The sequence below is a fragment of the Notolepis coatsorum genome (genome assembly GCF_963971535.1).
Source record: "Notolepis coatsorum genome assembly, chromosome: 18".
NCBI lineage: Eukaryota > Metazoa > Chordata > Actinopteri > Aulopiformes > Paralepididae > Notolepis > Notolepis coatsorum.
The window spans coordinates 35539061-35562625 of record NC_140182.1 but is presented as its reverse complement, the minus strand read 5'-3'; the positions used below and the strand labels follow the sequence as shown (position 1 = coordinate 35562625).

General features: G+C 44.4%; 1 protein-coding gene across 2 annotated transcripts in view; it reads right to left on the bottom strand.

Moving 5' to 3' along the window:
• Nucleotides 1-23565, bottom strand: part of btbd11b (BTB (POZ) domain containing 11b) — a 233383-nt gene that overhangs the window by 90423 nt on the left and 119395 nt on the right. For both annotated transcript variants that reach the window (XM_084335035.1, XM_084335036.1), the window contains exon 2: nucleotides 22607-22759. In XM_084335035.1, coding sequence (XP_084191161.1) covers nucleotides 22607-22759 — 153 coding nt within the window. The remainder of the gene's footprint in view (nucleotides 1-22606; nucleotides 22760-23565) is intronic.

Here is a 23565-nt window from a genome sequence, read left to right as displayed (position 1 = left end):
AACTTTTTGGCTCACTAGACACTGTGGCTAGTGGTTTTCCAAAGTCACTAGCCACTCAGCATTTTCACCAGCCAAAAATCACCACACTAAATAATTTTTTCATCAATATGTTCCCATTTTATAGCGTGATGATGAATAGGTTTAAAATCAAAATGCATATGATCGGTATCATGAGTTGTAGTATTATGTAGTATCACTTGGATTGACTTAATTATTGCTGATGCCTTTTGTAGACTACAATGTTTTTTTTTCATAGAAAAAAAGTCACCGGCCACTGTGGCCGGTAGAATGACAGAGTTACCGGCCACAGCCAAATTCTACAAGCATTTGGCCGGTGGTCAGGTGTTAATGTCAAGCCCTGGTGCCCATGTTAACAGATTAGAGCGCCCGTATTAACAGATTAGAGTGCCCATGTTAACAGATTAGAGCGCCCGTATTAACAGATTAGAGTGCCCATGTTAACAGATTAGAGCGCCCGTATTAACAGATTAGAGTGCCCATGTTAACAGATTAAAGACACTCATGCCGCACCACAGAGCTCTGTGGCCGGCTCACGATCTGCAGCGATGATTTCGGCGTCTGGTCTTTTATAAACAGACAATGATAAAAAATCATTAAAGAAACTACTGCTCTACTGCTGGTGTGAACAACCAGACTACTGCTCTACTGCTGGTGTGAACAGCCAGACTACTGCTCTACTGCTGGTGTGAACAACCAGACTACTGCTCTACTGCTGGTGTGAACAACCAGACTACTGCTCTACTGCTGGTGTGAACAACCAGACTACTGCTCTACTGCTGGTGTGAACAGCCAGACTACTGCTCTACTGATGGTGTGAACAACCAGACTACTGCTCTACTGCTGGTGTGAACAGCCAGACTACTGCTCTACTGCTGGTGTGAACAGCCAGACTACTGCTCTACTGCTGGTGTGAACAACCAGACTACTGCTCTACTGCTGGTGTGAACAACCAGACTACTGCTCTACTGCTGGTGTGAACAACCAGACTACTGCTCTACTGCTGGTGTGAACAACCAGACTACTGCTCTACTGCTGGTGTGAACAACCAGACTACTGCTCTACTGCTGGTGTGAACAACCAGACTACTGCTCTACTGCTGGTGTGAACAACCAGACTATTGCTCTACTGCTGGTGTGAACAACCAGACTACTGATCTACTGCTGGTGTGAACAACCAGACTACTGCTCTACTGCTGGTGTGAACAACCAGACTACTGCTCTACTGCTGGTGTGAACAGCCAGACTACTGCTCTACTGCTGGTGTGAACAACCAGACTACTGCTTGCATCATAATTTATATTTTGTGTGTCTTGTGGCATTTCAGGTCTGGCCTATCCACGGCATAACAAGGGATTGTATGTAATCACACTTACTTCAAGACATTACATTTACTTACTGCACAGGCAGATAATTGCTAGTTTCAAAATGTGCACTTCTTAGTAGAAAGAAGCTCATTTGTACATTTGACTTGATAATATCTCGAAATATGAATTCTCAAAAGTAAATTTAAATCAATTAAAACGAGTTTTTTAAATAAAACCGCCATGCTAAACTGGTCTTGTTTTGGGAGCGATGCGGTTTTGGGCGTCCAATGGCACTGTGTTAGGAGTCCAATGGCACTGTGTTGGGACTGGAGTCCAATGGCACTGTGTTGATTTACAGGAGGAATTTACGAGAGTTGGCTCTTTTAGACTCAGCGACCAGTAATGTGACTCCGGCATAACGTCCAAACCACTCATTACACCACAAAGTGTGACGCCTACTTAATGTTTAGCGGTTAAAGTGGAAGAACAAGTCTCTCAAGGCGTCAAAGCTATTAATCCACATACCTTATGGACTGATTATACGGTGGCCTTTATATTCTACCCACAAAGTTGTGTCCTGGGGCCGTCGATAAAGTGTGTCCACACTGTGGAGTGTATATATGGCTTTGCAGCTGCTGTCCTCATCACAGTTGCTGTGTTTCAATTATTTGCTGCTCTATAAGCATGACAATGTTTAATGGCTGCCTTTGGCTATACTGACTCGACAAGATGTGGTGTTGTTGTTCCCAGCATGCTCGGTAAATCCGTTAGAAAACTTTTCCTGCCCACCAGCTGCCGTGAACATCAGATAGTGTATCAGTCATCAGTGTTTCTCCTATTATTCTGTATATGTCTGTTTTCTACCGCTGCTGAGCCATCACAGTACAGGGATCATCCGTCACATCGAGAATAACATAAAAAATAGAGAATCTGGGTAATGTAGAGGTCTAAGCAATTGCCTACCGCTGCAGAGATCCAGGTGAAGTTGGTCATGTTCGTCCCTACGAACACAATTGGTAGTGTTTGCGGGTGGGAAGCCGGTGGGGGTATGAGACTTGGTCGTTGCAATAGCGACTCCTACTGGTCGGTCGGGACACCTGTTAAACAGGGAGGGGATCTGGGGGAGATAGCGTGAACGTCCATGGGCGTTACGCTTTCCCAGTGAAACTCCTCGCTGTCAGGTAAAAAGAAGCGGCTGGTGACTCCACGTGTATCGAAGGAGGCATGTAGTAGTCTGCACCCTCCCCAGACCGACAGTAGGACAATGATCAAGAAGAGAATAGATAGATAGATAGATAGATAGATAGATAGATAGATAGATAGATAGATAGATAGATAGATAGATAGATAGATAGATAGATAGATAGATAGATAGATAGATAGATAGATAGATAGATAGATAGATAGATAGATAGATAGATAGATAGATAGATAGATAGATAGATAGATAGATAGATAGATAGATAGATAGATAGATAGATAGATAGATAGATAGATAGATATATAGATAGATAGATAGATAGACATTTCATATGCCCCGTGAGTTTCTAAAAATGCAACAGTGCTACTGTGCATAAGAGCTCAGTGCTCCATTTAAAGTGCCTATTGCCTTAGAGTGCCTGTCAGCTAGTGCTAGTCCTTCTATCTAGTACAAAGTGCCTGTGCATTAGGGCTTGAGTTGAGGAGCTAAATCAAATCAAATAAAATGTATTTGTAATGCCCGCAATCACAGTTAATGTCCCCATGGGCCGGACAAGTCTTCATCACAATAAATCAAGAACAAAAAACACACCATGAAATCCAAAATAAATGTAAAATAAATCAAATGCAACACTCCCAGACATACCCCAGCGAAGGTAAGGGAAAACTCACTAAAAACCTAGCAATAGGAAAAAAGCACCATGGGCAATGTGGAGGAATTATAATAGTTTTACATACCACATACTAGTTACAATGCTAGGATCTCACAAACACATTTCAAATATAATAATGATTGGCAGCACCACCATTTAGGTCAAATGACTCAAAACTTCACAAGCCTCCTTGCTATTGTAGGAGAAACACATTTGTTATTTGTTAATTTTGTGCTAATTAGATCATGTGTTCACAAGTAACGCATCATGTCCTGTTTACCATGTTTTTCCAAAATGTGATTGGATGTGGCGATCATACGGGTTGGCCTGTCAATCCACGTTGGTCCCCAGATGCCACACAGCAAGTTTGGTGAGAATCAAGTGAACAGGCATTTATCTATTAGTTTCGTTTTGTAAAAAGGTTTTGACATCTCTAGATGTCTCATGTTTCATGACTGTACGACTAATGAACCAGAAGAAATGTTAAGTGTTAAAGTTTGACCTGGTGGTGGCACTAGAGGTCATGGGGTCAAAGTCATGGGGGGTCGTCGTTCACACAAAGGATCTGCTGTGGGGTAATTCAATGAAATCACAGTTTTTTCTGGGATATAATTATTTGAATATACTACAAATATAATTATGTTCACAAAGAATGGTCTTCCTGTGTCCTCTGGTTGCTTGTTGAGTTTTAAGCTGGTAATAGAGTTTTAAGCTGGTTACCAAAGGCCAGGTTTTGCCTAACTATAGCTTTAAAGGAACACGCCAACATTATGGGAAGTGCACACATGAATGGATATCATTTACATTTACATTTACATTTAGTCATTTAGCTGACGCTTTTATCCAAATCGACTTACAAGTTCTGTACGACAGGTCATCAGGAAGGATACAACTCTATCAGCTGAGTAACAATATTCATCAAAGTGTTGCGTGTTACAGTGTAGGTTAGTTTATTAGGACAAGTGCATGACAGTAAGGTTAGTTAGGGTTAGATATATATATATATATTTTTTTAATATATATATATTTTTTCAGATAATGGTTGAAGAAGTGCGTCTTTAGTCGACGGCGAAAGATTGGACGGGATTCGGCTGTCCTAACTGGGGTGGGTAGTTCATTCCACCATTGTGGGGCAAGGACTGAGAATAGGCGGCTTCTCTTTGATGACCCTCCCGGAGCTTGGATAGGAGTAGGTCTGAGGCGGCCAGAAGATGCAGAGCGTAGGGGTCTTGAGGGTGTGTAGTTAGAGACCATTGACCGGATATGGACCACTAACCTAGCTGTTTGCCAAAAACACATCTCCCGGAGTTTTAAGCTAGGCTAGTGGTCCTTATCCACTTCCATTCATTTGTGCTAAATTAGACTAGTTTGCAGCCGGATAGCTTTCTACTGAACACACAGAGAGGAAATGGGTGTCTACCTTCTTGTCTATATATACTGTAGTTATATGGCTGTTCCCTCATATAGTTCTATGGTTGTTCCCTCATATAGTTCTATGGCTGTTCTCTCATATAGTTCTATGGTTGTTCCCTAATATAGTTCTATGGTTGTTCCCTCATATAGTTCTATGGTTGTTCCCTCATATAGTTCTATGGTTGTTCCCTCATATAGTTCTATGGTTGTTCCCTCATATAGTTCTATGGTTGTTCCCTCATATAGTTATATGGTTGTTCCCTCATATAGTTCTATGGTTGTTCCCTCATATAGTTCTATGGTTGTTCCTTCATATAGTTCTATGGTTGTTCCCTCATATAGTTCTATGGTTGTTCCCTCATCAGTGATGGGCATAACGGCGTTATAAATAACGGCGTTACTAACGGCCTTATAAATAACGGTGTTACTAATGGCGTTACTTTTTTCAGTAACGAGTAATCTAACGGATTACTCTTCCAATCTTAATAACGCTGTTACCGTTACTGCCAAAAAATGCAGCACGTTACTATGATTGAAGCATTTTTTTTCATCAGACCAACTAGATCTCTGCGCCGAGAGGCAATACTTTTTTTTAACTGTTCTTCCTTGGTTAGTGGGCAGTGCGCGAGACAAGCGCATACATGCTGACGATTGGCTGAGGTTGAGTACAATTTCATGGTAAGCCAATCAGAGGTAGAGTTGGGCGGGTGTTCGAAAGCATGCATAGTCGGACACACAGCGAAAACACAAGCGAGTCAGTCAACGAGAGACCGCGGTCCGCGGGTCCGTGTACGTTTTGATAGTTTGTTTGGCAAGCCCAAATAATCCAAAACGAATCCAACGAACAACACAGGCGAGTCAGTCAACGGGAGACGGGTCCATGAGCGTTTTTTGTTCACTCTTGTGTTTGTTGTGTTGCGGCGCAGGGCACTACAGGCTCTACTGCTGACAGCCTTATCAACATAGTGCTGCACTTCCTGGTTTAATAGCACAGTCTGCAGGTGCTCAGAGAGAGAGAGAGGGAAAACTAGAGAGATACAGAAAGAGAGTGAGAGACACACACGACATATCTGTTTTTTTGTTTTATTTGCACTACAAAGAGTGTATATCTGTATGTCTTAATTGTCATGATTAGATTCGTTTAGATGATTAGATTCGATTCTTATATCTGTATATCTGTATGTTGTGTATGTCATAAATGTCATTATGAATTGAAAATGGGGGACCCTGATGTAAACAAGACGAAAGTCTTTCTCTGGTCTGCATCCCCTTAACAATTGCTTGTATTGAGCTGTACTGTACTGGGGCGGCGTGGCTCAGGGGTAGAGCGGGTCGTCCAATGATCGAAGGGTTGGTGGTTCGAATCCCGCTCAAGCCCATGTCCATCCCACTGCCGTTGTGTCCTTGGGCAAGACACTTAACCTACTTGCCTCGTATGAATGTGTATGCATGTGAATGAATGTTGGTGGTGGTCGGAGGGGCCGTAGGCGTTGATTATTCGCCACGCTTCCGTGAGTCTGCCTCAGGGCAGCTCTGGCTGCAATTGTAGCTTACCACCACCGGTATGACTGTGTATGAACGAATAATGGACTCTGTAAGCGCTCTGGGGTCTCTGGGGTGTCACGAAGAGCGCTATATAAATCCAATCCATTATTATTATTATTACTGTACCCATTCTGCAATCTGTTAATACAAATTTTCAATCAATCAATCAGTATATATTAGTTATTTATTTTTGGTATAGTACTTAACAATCATAATTTAATGTTGCCCAGTTGTAGCCTGTTGAGTGGCAATACATATCAAAAGTTCCAAAACATCTATTGTGTTTGTATTTGTATGATCCACTATATAAACATAGTAATTATAATATCTACATGGTATTTGATTGGAGGCTAGTCTCACTTTGTCCCACAGCAACATTAAAATAGTTTAGATTTGTGTACGTTGTTTGTTAAAAATGTACTTGAAAGTAACGCAATAGTTACTTTATGAAGTAACTAGTTACTTTTATAATTTGTAACTGAGTAAGTAATTTAGTAACTTTTTGGAAGAAGTAACTAGTAACTGTAACTAGTTACTTTTTTAAAGTAACTTGCCCAACACTGTCCCTCATATAGTTATATGGTTGTTCCTACTAGTCTAGTGGACTGCTGGCACAGCGCTAACACAGCGTGAACAGAGGTCTGGCTGTGCAAGATGACCAGTGGAACAAAACAATCGGAGCAGAACTAAATATATTCAGATTTAAATATAATGTGTTGCACACGAGAGCTGTACACTACTGTAGCTTGAAATAACAAAATGTTTCCAATTCATTTAAAAATAATAATTTAAGTTTGGAACCACTGAGTTAAATGAACCTTAAATCAGATCTCCACAGCTGTTTCCACAGTTTGCCATTTGTTGAAATGATGCTTGCCATCATGATTGACAATTTGAGGGGCCCTCTGATTGGCCCTCTAGGACCAATTCAATAACTAAGAGGACATTGATTAAATACTTCCACTACGTTTTTTTTAATCAATCTTTCAATTAAAATTCGACTTGGTTGGGGCCCCTGTTAAGGAAGTTGAGGCCCTAAGTACAGTGACTGATTGATTGATTGATTGATTGATTGAAAACTTTATTAACAGATTGCAGAATGGGTACAGTACAGTACAGCTCAATACATACAATTGTTAAGGGGATGCAGACCAGAGAAAGACTTTCGTCTTGTTTACATCAGGGTCCCTGACTGATATGCCCAGTGGGCAGGACGGCCATGGAGTCGCCTGACGTGTCACACCCATCAAGCACTAGACAAGCTTGCTCTTCAGTGGGCATGAATGCAGCACAGAAAGCCAATTTGACTTCCCATGTCGATGTGCCTCGTCTTTCATCCCGCGATGACTTCCTGCCGCTGAAATCACATTAAAGTGTGGGGTGAAAAAACACATTGCTCTGTTTTTCCTGTACGAGCTAAAAGCTCTCCTGACTGTAAACAAACCTCAGAGCTAACCTTTAGAGCTAAACTTCAATCTAAAAGCCCCAGTTTGCAGGCTGACAGCCCCGTTGCCGTGGTAACGCACAGAGTAATCATCTCTTCCCTGCACTTTAATATGATTACAGCACCATGGATTCATTATGGGATGAAGAGACAAGACATCAACACGGTAAGTGAAATTGACTTAATTGCTGCTTCTGTGTGTGCCACGTTCATACACAATGGAGAGCTAGCTTGCGTGTAGCATTCCGTCGGTCTGAGGCATCAGGCCATGATGATATGATATGATATGATATGATATGATATGATATGATATGAATAAAGGTTTTCAATCAATCAATATGATATGATATTTTAATTTATAATGCGCCCCCGAGCTAATTTTCACATCGGTCCGGGGCGCAGCCCGGGGGGGGGGGGGGGGGGGGGAATAAACAGACAGGACAATGGAGACAGGGAACCAGGCAGATGGACAGACAGAGAACATAAGAACACCACAGACACACAACACAACAGCAAAGTAACTCAATAATCCTCTAGAGCAAAAAGGTAGGTTTTAAGCAAGGCCTTGAAGGTCTGTAAGGTGTGTTGGCAGACTTAATGTTGAAAGGGAGCTTATTCCACTGTGTCGGCGCCATCACTGCAAAGGCCCGGAAACCCTTTGTCACCAGTTTGGCCCGCGGGACCCTCAGACACAGTCACAGTGGACCAAGAGTTCCTCAATGTAGGCTGGAGCGTGACCATTGAGGGCCATCATGGTTTTGAATTTGATTCTCTGCGATGAGTGTCTGCATAACTCATACTGCACACCTTCTGGTGACGACCCGACTGTCAGGAAAACTACAAGTCCCAGTGCCACGCAGTGGAAGGTTCCACGACGAGGGGTGTGCGCTCATCGTGCGCTGTCCCTACATCCTCCCCTGACCTGTAGTTTCAGTCTGACCAGGCCTGATGGGCGTCGCCCGTGGAGTGCGGGGTCATCTACTCGGGATACAGAACAGGGGACAGGACGTTCCTGCACAGACCCTGTGGTTCCCTCCTGAGAACCAGCCTCTCCCCTGAGTGTCGGTGTGATGATGAACAGGGGGGGGGGGTGGATGAGGCTGGTTCACACGTGATGGTACACCGAGGAGCCTAATGGCTGATAATGGGCTAGCTTAGTGACGCTCACCAGAGACTGTAGGTCAGGAAGGGGAACCCTCTTAGAGTAGTGAAGAGGATGTGGGACACAAAGAACAACACAGTCAGGACTAGAGGAACAACGTGTCCTTCCTTGAATTGGGCAAGGAAACTATAAAAGAAGGTCATAAAAGGTCATCACGTCCTATGCTCTGCTTGGTGCCAGACGTTGGTGCCAGTTCTATTGAAGCCTGTATTCAAATTCTAAATATACAAGCTATTTGAGTAAACAACATATATATATATATATATATATATCAACCAATATATCAAACGTTAGCAATGAAACAAATTGCAGATGATTCTGACATCCAAGGTAATAACCTGTTTAAATGACAGGTCCTACACAGGGAGATGGCGATCCCATTCAACTCAATGTTGGCCGAACTGAAAGTTTGCACACTTGTGGAAACCACACACGTGGTACAGTGTCACGTGATGACCCTCGGTTCTTATATAGTTTCCTTGAAATTGGGTGCCTCTGTTGCCATGCATATTAGGGATGCACTTTTTCAGTATTGGAGATGTAATTAAACTAGTAGTTTAACAAAGTGTTGCAGTTGCTTGCAATTGCAATTTCATCTCCGTGTGTCGAGTACGGAGCGAGCAGGTACACGGCTGGAACTATTTTCTTGATTAACAACCGCAGGGGGCAGTGATTGCACACAGCATCTCAAAAGCCCCATCATAACTTAAGGCGAGACAGCCTAGGACAGGTGAATAGGCAAAAAAAAAGTTTTAATATATATCACTATGAAACTTTCCCAGTTTTTGTTATGTACATAACAACTAAGAAAATATGTATTGCAAGTTTTCTGAGATTTTATGTTTATATATGCAAAATAGGCATTACCGAATTAAATATGCGGTCATTTGCATCTATCGCCAGGAACACAATCAACAACATTGGATGATGCCACATTCCAAATGTGTGTTTCATTATGTTGACACATAACACAATGAACTTTTTACAGGAGGGATTGTGGCTATGTCTTTTTATCATCCCATAAATCAGGAAATACTGTCTACAGTCATAAAAAATAAAATTTTGCCAGGTTTTTTGGTATAAATGTACTATAAATCAGGCTATGAATGATATATCAACAAACCCCTCTGTAAAACGAAGCAGGGTATAGATACACAGCATCTCAAAAGCCCCATCGTAACTTAACCAATGTGACCAGCTAGTCCTGCTAATCATGGCTGAGAGATGATGAGGCAGAACCACGTGAATTATATGAACCAGAGTTTACAGATGAATTACAGATGTTGGAAGCTGAGCAGAGAGGCGAGACCGAACATAACACAAGTTGTTCAATTTCATGTGACAACTGATTGATTGATTGATTGATTGATTGATTGAACATTTTATTAACAGATTGCAGAATGGGTACAGTACAGTACAGCTCAATACACACAATTGTTAAGGGGATGCAGACCAGAGAAAGACTTTCGTCTTGTTTACATCAGGGTCCCCCATTTTCAATTCATCATAACATATATGACATACATGACATACAGATAGACAGTACTGCTACATACATCTATACATTTATGACATACCAGATTTACAAATACAGTACTGTTTGTGATACAAAAAGAGTAAAAAAAAGAAGAAAAAAGAGAGTATATACATTAGACGAAGAAACTGTACATTGGAGGAGGTGGGGGGGGGGTGGTTGGGTAGGTGGGGGGGTGGGGGGGGGACTGTACATTGGAGGTGGGTGGGTGGGGTGGGGTGGGTGGGGGATGTATAGGCGGGGTGGGGTGGGGGTAACTGTACATTGGATTATCGACGAAACCTTACTTGGTCCAAGAAGAGGGTCTCGTGTATTACTGGGTTAAGACATTTACTGTACATTGGAGGGGGTTGGGTTAGGACATTTACAGGGGCCAGTTTCGAATTGCAGTCTCCCGTAGGTGGTTTTAAAAGTGGGTAGTGATTCACATTCCTTTACAGCCGTGGGTAGGGCGTTCCACATTGATGTGGCATAATTGCAAAACGTGTTTAGTCCCTTGTTTGAGCCGAATCTGGGTTTAACATGATTTGTGGAGCTCCCTCTGGTGTTGTGGTCGTGGTATTCACTGACCTTTGGGAAGTATTTTGACATGTACATGGGTACCTTAGTCGTGTAGTGTATCTTGTAGACCAGGCCCATTGCAAGTTGCTGTACTCTGTTGTCTACTCTAAGCCATCCTAGGTTGTCAAAGTGGGCAGGGGTGAGGTGGGTTCTAGGGGTAAGGTCAAGTAGTAGTCTGACCAGTTTGTTTTGAGATGTTTGTAATTTGGTTTTTAGTGCCTTTGAGGTGCTTTGGTACCATGAGGTGCAAGCATAGTCGTAGTACCCTTGAATGAGTGCTCCTGCCAGAGTCTTCAGGTTATTCTTGTTTACCAGTGAGGAGATCCGGTACAAGAATCGTGTTCGTTGGTTGACTTTTTTTATTACATTGGATGCCATTTTGTCACAGGAAAGATTTGCCTCTAGGATAGAACCCAGGTATGTAATTTCATCTTTCCTTGTCACCCACTGTAACTGAGAAGCCGTCGGCCTTGCTGAGTTTGTTATTTGAACCGAAGAGAATGGACTCTGTTTTACCCAGGTGTAATGATGTTACACATTTGTCAGCGACAAATGTCATTGTCGACACACGTCAATTATGCGTTAACAAAATAATGTGTGACCTTAACCATGTGGAACTTAAAGATCGCCTCCAGATTTCGTTTAAACCCTTAAAACTTCTATATTGAATAACAATTTGTATAAATGTGTTGTTTCCACCAAATTGTTCAATAAACTGCTGAGAATAGCTTCGGAGCATCTCTACACCTTTACCCTCATTGCGAATGCATACTTGGGGGGTCGGTTGACAATCCAAATGCCAGTTTTGTTTTTCGTTTTGTTTTCTCAAACTGGTCAAAGATTGTGCAAATTCAGGTCAGTTTTATCCCAAGTTTCAGCCCTATATATATTGTATTAAGGACTACAGTAAGTAACCCACTAAAATATCTAGCTGAGGGACGCTAGGTGGCGATACGAGAGAGGTTGACCTGACGTTAGACAACATTAGATGCTAACTACACAATATTAGAATGATCCCACACAAGTATACTTGGCCTGCTCCTAAATAGTACCATTCTAGTTTATACTGATTTCAGCGTCCGATGATCTGAATGCCGTTTCAGATGCCTCTCTGTTCTGCCGGGAAACTATTCCCGAAACACTAGTAAGAAAATCCATAGTCTTTGTAAAAAATACCTGGACCACAGCCCTGGGGAGGGGGAGAGGGACAGGGAGGGGGAGATGGACAGAAGTCAGCTGACTGGCCCACCCTTTGGCTTGGCCCTGTGTTCTCATTCAGCACAACAATCCCTATCACTCACCCTGCGCTAAAATGGCCATTACCTCGACGCAACCTGCACTTAGTCAGCAGGGTGCTGAGTCACCACCCGCATCGATGCCTGAAACGAAAAGGATCCAGACACTGATGTCGTTAGCTGTGACAGAGTAGAGTCAAGGAGTGAGAGAGATCTAGTGAGAGAAATCAGGGTGTCAGTGTTTCCCTCTACTACCAGTCATTCAGCCCCGGTGGACCATCACAGCGAGAACCAGAGGGGCACTCAGACAGACAGAGCCTCTGCTCCCACCGGGGTAATGTCAGCTATGTACACCTACTATGACTAAAGGTTATTATTAGTCTTTATTATTACCCAGATGGCTCATTTGAATTGAGACAGAGAGAGAGAGACAGAGAGACAGAGACAGAGAGCGGGAGACAGAAAGAGAGAGAATGCTCCTTGGTATAGATACTACTTATCGATACTCCAATTTCTGTCATTACCTACTTCAGGCAAAAATATTTAACTACATGGTTTTGTTGATCAAATAAAAAAAAATTCTAAGAGAGGAATTGGTGTAGACTAGAATAGATAATAATAACAGATATGATTATGAATGTAACTTAATAGTGATCCTGTGTCCCACCAACCACTAGTTATTATTGCTACCTTTGACACATTTATGAGCTCCAGATGTTTTTCCTTTCAACATCCTCCCTCATTTGGTCCTAAAAGTAGAGGCCATTATGTTTAGATTACTGACATTTTAAAATCACTTATTACATAAAAGCTGAATTCTATAATAGACTATATAGGTATGAGGTTTCATCCAAAGGGTTAACCCTTTCACTGCGACAATACAGAAGGTTAATCTTTTCACTGCCACACGACAAAGGGTTAACCCTTTCACTACCACACTAAAGAAGGTTAACCCTTTTACTACCACACTGAACCCTTTCACTACCACACTACATAAGGTTAACCCTTTCACTACCATACCACAGACGGTTAACCCTTTCACTACCACACTACATACATTAACCCTTTCACTAACACACTACAGACGGTTAACCCTTTCACTAACACACTACATACTAGGGATGCTCGATATTGGCTTTTTTACCGATACCGATATACCGATATTGTCCAACTCTTAATTTCCGATACCGATATCAACCGATACCGATATATTTTCCGATATCACATTTTTATGCCAATATCGGTAGGCCGATAATATCGGACATCCCTACGGTTAACCCTTTCACTACCACACTACATACACTTAACCCTTTCACTACCATATTAAAGACAGTTAACCCTTTCACTACCACAATACATACGGTTAACCATTTCACTACCACACTACAGACGGCTAACCCTTTCACTACCACACTACAGACGGTTAACCCTTTCACTACCACACTACAGACGGCTAACCCTTTCACTACCACACTACAGACGGTTAACCCTTTCACTACCACACTACAGACGGCTAACCCTTTCACTACCACACTACAGACATGTGATAGTGAAAGGGTTAACCTTCTGTAGTGTAGTAGTGAAAGGGCTATAGTTTCTTTCCAACATAGAGGAAGTAGTCATGCTAAAACAGACAGTTGAAGAGGCTGATAGCATGCTCTAAAACCGTTTAAATGCCGAGATAGCTCATTATGTACATTTCCCACTTCATACTGTATGTTTTACAAGCCCCGTGCGAGTAGCCTGCCCACCGAACATGAAACACAGTATTCTGTCCGATGATAGGAGTTTTCTGCTGTGGATTGTACAGACTAAAGGCTCTCACATAGTTGAGTGCGAACGTACTGTATGCGGAACGGACTCTGCAGAGGTCCGCGCAGACTCAAAGCGGACTCAAAGCAGACTCAAAGCGTACTCAAAGCGGACTCAAAGCATACTCAAAGCGGACTCAAAGCGGACTCAAAGCATACTCAAAGCGGACTCAAAGCGGACTCAAAGCGGACTCAAAGCACGAAGCTCAAATTTTCTAACCACGCAGATGTTTCTCACTTGGTGTCACACAAAAGGCTGCTCTGCGTGTTGGTTTACATCGACCTCCATTAAATGTGACACCGATCTGCATTTTACTCTGAACACTCACTCTGTGCCAAGAGAGAGTAGGGCAGGATCATGGTTCTATGGGTAGGATTGGTCTGGTAAAACTTTGGCAGGTAGTGGCCGGGGGCGACAGTGGCTCAGGAGGTAGAGCAGTCGTCTGGCAATCCGGAGGTTCCCGGTTCGATTCCCGCTCCTCCTGTGCAGCGTGTCAATGAGCAAGACAGTTAACCCCTAATTGCTCCCGATGAGCAGGTTGGCACCTTGCATGGTTGCCTCCGCCGTCGGTGTGTGAATGGGTAATATATGTAAGTAACAAATTGTAAAGCGCTTTGGATAAAAGCGCTATATAAGAAAGCAGCCATTTACCATTTATCACTAATCGTTATACAATCCAATTCATATACATTTGGACTATGTCTTTTTTTCATCGTCTGAAGTTACTTGAGAAGTTTGAATGGCTTTTCTAATTTCGAAATCATGGACACAGAGATAACCTACTGTAGACTCTTTATTTTGACATCGGTGGACGACGCCGTGACAGAAAGTGTAAATAGCGCGCAAGGATTGTGGGAAATGTAGTAAACTGGTACGAGAAATGTAGGAAATTGGTAGGCGGTGGTACGCTCGACTATGAAACCTCAAACGACTGCGGACATGCAGAGTCCGGTCCGCTCACAATACACCCGATTATGTGGGAGCCTTAATACATCCATTCGTCTAGAACACTGACATTTCGATCGTCGTTAAGGAAGCATCATGTTGTGTTTTCACATTTGTCAAAGTTGACTGCAGTGAGACAGAGAGAGTGGACCATCGGTTGAGTTAAAGGCTTTTAACGGGGGAGAGAGAGCGACGTTGCTGATCTGTCACTCAGTAATGTGCCACATCCCTCTACTTATACAGCTGTGATTTATCTTTTTAAAGTATTTGTATTTGACTTATAAGGAAACTCCTAGGTTTGGATTTTCTCCTTAACCAGACGCTGAAGAATAGTATAGTGAGAAAGTAAATGGGTCTGATCAGACATCACATTTGACTGAATAGCGAACACAAATACTTAACCTTTTTTAACACAACACTACTTCACTTACACAATCTTAAGATATCTTTACCGGAGGGGGGGCGTCGATTTTGTCCATAGATCACTAGATTTATCAACTCATGATACACATTTCACGTGAGGGTATTTCCTGATTGATAACAAAATGACAGAGGACAACTGGCCAATAGCGAACATAGTTAAAGGAACACGCCAACATTTTGGGAAATTAGCTTACAGTCTTCTCCAGAGAGAGACAAGAAGATAGATACCAGTTTCCTCTCTGTGCGTTCAGTAGAAAGCTATCTGGCTGCATGTTAGCCTAACTTAGCACAATGAATGGAAGCGGACAGTGACTAGGCTAACCGGCACTGTACGCTTCCATTCATTGTGCTAAGCTAACATGCAACCAGATAGCTTTCTACTGAACGCACAGAGAGGAAACGGTTGGCGTGTTCTTTTAAGCTACAAACATGAAACTGTTCTGACAGCACACTATTGATGTACAGTAACTAAATGCATAGGTATTTCACCTACAATAACGTGTCAAGTGTCGCTAGAGAGCTGATGGATACGTGAGTCTTGGTGAGGCTCAGGCTTTGTGTGGTAGAGCCCTCTTGTGTTCATGTTCACACTCATTTCAATGGGAAATTATGCACATTCATTCAAATAAAGTATTTGTCGATGACCGATTAATACATTTATTTCGAGAATTCAGGTCCTTGGCCTGCCGCCAGCCTATGTGTGAATATCTCATCCAAATCAGACTAGAACTGTCTTCTTTTGATCCTCCAATCACAACTGTTGCCTTCAGTTGTGATTGGAGGATCAAGAAACGTTTTTCGAGATAAGGGGTTTGAGATAGGTCAATTACTGAGTACATTCTGAAGTCAGATGCTAATGCCGATAACAACACTCGTCTGTACGTCGCTGTGATGAATGTTAAATTGACCTTTCCTGTTGACCATTTGTGTTTTTGAAGGTTGAATCTTAAATTTTTTCTCTATTCATTTTCTCTCAAATGTATTAATCAATTCCCCAATGTATTAATCAATTCCCCTGTCCTGCAATGACACCCGATGAAAACCAAACGCTACACACACCTTCTGTTCTGTACAATAATCCCGATGGCAAAACAGACTCCACGCTCCCCCCTCTCCGTACAGTACGTGTGGGGGTGTAGAAAAGTGAACGTTGAGGTCATTCACATTTCACCCCGTTTTCCCCGATGTGCCGTTATTTCACGCGTTTCCTTGACGTATAGATTTCCATATGGAAATAGCCCTCATTCGGCAGCGTATACGGTGTCCTCTCTCTCTCTCCCCCACCGACGTCTCTCTAAGAATAAACCCCGCTGCGCCGCAACATACTGAATTACACACACAATCCCCTCCGTTTGATAGAACTCTGGACACATCAAAAGCCGCGTCTTACCGCGCCGCGGTGACCGAGCGATAGCGGCGTTGTTTTGTCACAGACACAATGCAATCTATCTGCAGCGGTTTGAGTCGGTTGCCGTTTGACTTGTGATTCAAATGTGCTAATCTGGCGTTTTTTGCAGAAAGGAGAATATGAAGCGATACAAAAAGGAAATGGTTTTGCGAACATTAAAAAAAAAAAAAGGTCAAATGGTCAAAAGACCTCACTGTGCCGGTACAGAAGATGGGATTTCATGGCGCATTGGAAACAAGCGATCAGCAGTCTTTCTGCCTCGTCTTCTGCCCATCGCTCCTCTCCCTCCCACAGTTTGCGACAGGCTCACGAAGCGAGAGAGTCGTTGTTGACCGTTCTGCTTTTCCACATCATTTGTGTCTTTGTGTGTGTGTGTCTGCGTCCGCAAACCCTAAAGCTGTTTACCGAATACCTGGCTTGTTAATATTTCCCCAGGACTAAGCTCCAGGCATTATCCCTGGCCCTCTGCTCGGCCTGATTGAGTGTATTATATGTGCAGAGTCAACAACACGGCCGTAATGAGTCCTTGGTTTTACCTCATCAATACAAGATGGATGGAGGAACGGCACGTTCAGCTCTCTCTCTCTCAGCCTCCCGGGGGAGTTGGCCTCCACCCTGAGGAGAGGGACTGTGATGATGATGATGAGTGTTAACTGGGGAAACACATGATCAGGGTCCCAAAGGTGCCCATGTTATGACAACAGAAACATGAGGTAAAATGAAGAGGGATGTAAAACGAAGATGATGATGATGATGAAAGCACACGAGAGACCGTCCTATCTCTCTCTCTCTCTCTCTCCCTCTGTCACTCTCTGTCTCTCTCTGTCTCTCATTCTCTCTTCCCCTTGCTCTCTCTCCTGCTCTCTCTCCCCCTTGCTCTCTCTCTCTCTCTCTCTCCCCCTATGTCTCTCTCCCTCTCTCTCTGCCCGCCCCCCCCCCCCCCCCCCCCCTCTCTCTCTAGTTGTGCACATTTTCTAGGTGTGTACCTCGCAGGTCTTTATCTGAGTCTGTCAGCTGAAACAGCCTCCAGACCGGCACGCGCCTGCAGAGAGAGACAGTCCTGTGTGTCTCTCCAGATGAGCGCCTGCAGAGAGAGACAGTCCTGTGTGTCTCTCCAGATGAGCGCCTGCAGAGAGAGACAGTCCTGTGTGTCTCTCCAGATGAGCGCCTGCAGAGAGAGACAGTCCTGTGTGTCTCCAGATGAGCGCCTGCAGAGAGAGACAGTCCTGTGTGTCTCCAGATGAGCGCCTGCAGAGAGAGACAGTCCTGTGTGTCTCTCCAGATGAGCGCCTGCAGAGAGAGACAGTCCTGTGTGTCTCTCCAGATGAGCGCCTGCAGCGAGAGACAGTCCTGTGTGTCTCTCCAGATGAGCGCCTGCAGCGAGAGACAGTCCTGTGTGTCTCTCCAGATGAGCGCCTGCAGAGAGAGACAGTCCTGTGTGTCTCTCCAGATGAGCGCCTGCAGAGAGAGACAGTCCTGTGTGTCTCTCCAGATGAGCGCCTGCAGCGAGAGAGACAGCCCTGTGTGTCTCTCCAGATGAGCGCCTGCAGAGAGAGACAGCGCTGTGTGTCTCTCCAGATGAGCGCCTGCAGAGAGACAGTCCTGTGTGTCTCTCCAGATGAGCGCCTGCAGAGAGAGACAGCCCTGTGTGTCTCTCCAGATGAGCGCCTGCAGAGAGAGACAGTCCTGTGTGTCTCTCCAGATGAGCGCCTGCAGAGAGAGACAGTCCTGTGTGTCTCTCCAGATGAGCGCCTGCAGCGAGAGACAGTCCTGTGTGTCTCTCCAGATGAGCGCCTGCAGAGAGAGACAGTCCTGTGTGTCTCTCCAGATGAGCGCCTGCAGAGAGAGACAGCGCTGTGTGTCTCTCCAGATGAGCGCCTGCAGAGAGAGACAGTCCTGTGTGTCTCTCCAGATGAGCGCCTGCAGAGAGAGACAGTCCTGTGTGTCTCTCCAGATGAGCGCCTGCAGAGAGAGACAGCCCTGTGTGTCTCTCCAGATGAGCGCCTGCAGAGAGAGACAGTCCTGTGTGTCTCTCCAGATGAGCGCCTGCAGAGAGAGACAGTCCTGTGTGTCTCTCCAGATGAGCGCCTGCAGAGAGAGACAGTCCTGTGTGTCTCTCCAGATGAGCGCCTGCAGAGAGAGACAGTCCTGTGTCTCTCTCCAGATGAGCGCCTGCAGAGAGAGACAGTCCTGTGTGTCTCTCCAGATGAGTCCTGTGTGTCTCTCCAGATGAGCGCCTGCAGAGAGACAGTCCTGTGTGTCTCTCCAGATGAGCGCCTGCTCGTTCACTCAGCAGCGGCCGGCAGACAGACAGGAGACCCCGGGCTGGAAGAGACCCAGAGCTGTGTAATACTGAGCGACGTGGAGGACAGCTTACCGATAGGGAGGTAGCGACACCACTCTTTCACTATCGATGCCGAGTCCAACCACTAACATTTAAGTGTCAGCCAATACTGAGTGCCGATCCGATTGATTGATTGATTGATTGCTTGATTGCTTTTACTGACTCTGAATTCATTTCGGTCTAAAGACATATATAATTGAGATGTTATCCATTTTCCTCCACTAAATTACAGAAGATCGATCTATGGAAGGAAGGAACATTTATTAAGATTAAATGAATCTTATTGTTTCGGCTACAGGTCTCTTGGTATCCGATTTGATAACAGTATTGGGGAGATTCACAGATACCACTGCTCTGTCGTAGGTTAGTGTCAGCCTAACCTCGTTCCCAGTTTTATCTCCGTGAGATAAAGCCTGGTAAACAACTACTGCCGAAAGTGTCTATGGTGTAGAATTTCCGGTGTATGTACTTACTTCCCCTGGAAGCTGCCTCCGAACGGACCAAACTTTTCCCGAATCCTGTCGGCAAACAAGCTAGAACGTCCCGGTCATGTAGTAAATTCTTCAGGGAAAGGCGTTGCAGTGGCTTAAACGAGGAAATATTGTGCACTTCACACGTTTTTATAAATGTTTGGTCGAAACCGGAAAGCCTGTAGCCTGTACTTCCTGTACTTCCGTTTAGACATTTTAGGAGACATATCTTTACCAGCCTAGTGTCAGCCCAACATCCAATGGTGGCTTCAGCACATAATACTTTCTTCTCTATATGTTGTAGCTCTACGCACCGTATCTCTATGTTGCAGCTCTATGTGTCGTCAGAAGAGGAAGAAAAGAACAAGATGTCGACCGAAGGTCAAGAGCTGTTTTTTGTGAGTCATGGCATTGTTGTCCAAAACCCCCCAAAAAAACACAACTTTAGGGGACAAAGCGCAGTCAGTATTTAGCCTCTCGCAGCTGTTACCCCCCCCCCCCCCCCTAATAGAGTGAATCATCTTGTTTTTGCCTCAACCTATTATAATTGACTAAATCCTCCTAACAGCCTATGTAAATGACTTCATATAAATGCATTCGGATGCATTCAGATGGCCCATTATTCTTTGAATAATGAATACATTGTGAGCAGGCAGACATTTAATTAACTTAAAAACTTTTTGGGGGACTTGTCAAAGTCATAAGTCAAACCGTATTATTAATGAATGACTCCCGACTCCGCCACACACTAATTGCTTACTTGTGGCACGCTTCACACATACGCACACACACACACACACACACACACACACACACACACACACACACACACACACACACACACACACACACACACACACACACACACACACACACACACACACACACACACACACACACGCGCACACACATGATGAATTGAAAATGGGGGACCCTGATGTAAACAAGACGAAAGTCTTTCTCTGGTCTGCATCCCCTTAACAATTGTGTGTATTGAGCTGTACTGTATTGTACCCATTCTGCAATCTGTTAATAACGTTTTCAATCAATCAATCAATCAATCAATCAAAACACACACACACTAGGCCTTGGCGATTAGGATCTGCGTTGGAATAAGATAAGATAAGATAAGATAAGATATTCCTTTATTGATCCTCTTGGGGAAATTCTGGGAATGGAAAATCACACATGCCGCACTACCAAACGGTTAACCCTGTCACTGCCACACGACAGCCGGTTAACCCTTTCACTGCCACACGACAGAAGGTTAACCCTTTACTATCACACAACCGACGGTCGCCGGTTAAGCTGTAGGATAATTGATGCTCATGGTATCGGACGCCATGCTGAGGGTAAAGACATGTGTGATACAGTACCAAACTCAAACTGACATCCAGACACCATTTTGTGAGAAATCCGAGCTAATATCTGCTTCATATCATTAATTTAGACATTTAAACTAGGGATGCCCCGATCACGTTTTTTGCCACCGATACCGATCACCGATCGTCGTGAGCCATATCGGCCGATACCGATCCGATACCGATCGTTTTTGATTAAAAAGAAATAAAAAATATTTTATATAAAAAGTTTTTTTTTTTTTTTTTTATAAAATATATATATTATATAATTAGACTTGTACTTGTATTATCTGCGAGACATCGCCACCACGCAACAAGCTCCACTGTCTGTGTGTACTCTAGTAGCCTCCAGCTACGGCCAGGATTCTCCGGAGCTGCACCTGGACCTATACTCGAGTAGCCTCGAGCAGAGCTACGGCCAGGATTCTCCGGTGCTGCACCTGGACCCTATTGGCATAACGTTACTTAACTGTGCTCAGCAAGCCCTCAGCTCGAATACGCATCGAATCAGTGTTATAAGACATTGATATCAGGAGCTATCTGTAGCTACTGCTAGCCGGATATATAACGTTAATACAACGCCTCAGTGAATTATTTAGTTCAATGGGACATTCGTTTTGAACGGTGAACTAACTTGCGCTAACGTGAGCTAACAGGTAGCATACACGTCTCTACTAGACTTTGTAGAGCGTTTGTTGATGTCAGGAGCTATCGGTAGCTGGCCGACTAGATGTTATAAGACATTGATATAAGACATTGATATCAGGAGCTATCTGTAGCTACTGCTAGCCGGCTAGATGACGTTAAGACAACTATTTAGTTCAATCGGACATTTCGTTTTGAACGGTGAACTAACGTCAGCTAACGCAAGCTAACGGAGATATCAACATGGACCACTAGACTTCTGGGGCATTTGTTGATATCCGGAGCTATCAGTAGCTAGCCGGCTAAATACCGTTAGACAATGCCTACTAAACGTGAATAGTTGACTGGGTAATTTTGTTTAAACAGTAACGATAGCTAGGTAGCTAACGTTAGCTCAGGTCGAATGCACTATCTAGACTCTGTCCGCCTCCTCTGTGTTTACAAACTCTACACGGGTACGGGCGGGGCTAGGGAGGAGGAGCAGTTTGCAGGTCTGTGCGTCTGAGACAAGCGAGTGAGATATCCACTTGATCAGTTTCCGCGATCGGCGAATATGACTAATTATCGGAATTCCCCGATCGCATATTTATACTCATTATCGGCCGATAACGATCGGTGGCCGATCGATCGGGGCATCCCTAATTTAAACGCACGTCTTTCATGATTCACAATCTATGCCCCCCCCCCCCCCCCCCCACCCGGTACATGGACACCGATAGATGATAATTATCCATTTATTGCCCAGCCCTAACACACACATAGAAAAGGCACTGTTCATACGCACACAGACACACACACAAACATAAACGCACGCGCATCTCCACCCACACACACACACACATAAACGCACGCACATCTCCACCCACACACACACACATAAACGCACGCACATCTCCACCCACACACACACAAACATAAACGCACGCACATCTCCACCCACACACACACAAACATAAACGCACGCACATCTCCACCCACACACACACAAACATAAACGCACTCGCATCTCCACCCACACACACACATAAACGCACGCACATCTCCACCCACACACACACAAACAAACGCACGCACATCTCCACCCACACACCCACCCACCCACCCACACAGACAGATGGGGGACTCACTGAGTTCAGAGATGCTGCCCACTCGCGTGGCCAGGAGACACTGCTCTATGGAGCGCAGCTCGGCCTGGCTGTAGGCGTGTCCGTCTCCGCTCTTGCCCGGTCTCGGCTGCTGCTCGCTGTGGAGTGTCAGGCTCTCTGGGAGGCTCAGCACGCCTAGGAGAGACAGACAGACAAGACACACAGAGAGACATGCGGTTAAGACTCAGGTTAAACTGCACGGTATCCCTCTGTAGTAGTGTGGTAGTGAAAGGGTTCACCTTCTGTAGTGTGGTAGTGAAAGGGTTAACCCTTTGTCGTGTGGCAGTGAAAGGGTTAACCTTCTGTAGTGTGGCAGTGAAAGGGTTAACCCTTTGGTAGCGTGGCGGTGAAAGGGTTAACGTGAATTTATGGCGACTGCCCGTGCGGGTGCTACTCTCGGCACGGGGGGAGAGGCGTTCACATAGAGAGAGAGAGAGGAGAGAGAGAGAGAGAGGAGGGAGGAGAGAAAGATAGAGAGAGTGACAAAGAGAGAGAGGGAGAGAGGAGGGAGGAGAGAAAGATAGAGAGTGACAGAGAGAGAGTGACAGAGAGAGAGAGAGAGAGAGAGAGAGAGAGAGAGAGAGAGAGAGATAGAGATTGAAAACTGCATTTCTATATTACAGCAGAAGAAACATGACAATCAATCAATTGATCAATCAACCAATTAACCAATCAACCAACCAACCAATCGACGAATCAATCAGTCAAGCTGTATTTATAGAGCGCATCTCAACCCGTGCGACTCGATGTGCTTCACCTGAAGACGCACACGTGCTTCACCTTGTGTGTGAACTTTTCAAGGGAAACACTTTCAGTAACAGGTGGGAAGAAAGTGATCAGCACCTCTGGCTGCAGACGGCCTTGCTGCGGGCTGACAGACAGGCCTAATGACGCCGGCTGGGGCACCACCCCTGATTAGATTTCTGTCAACGCAAGCAATC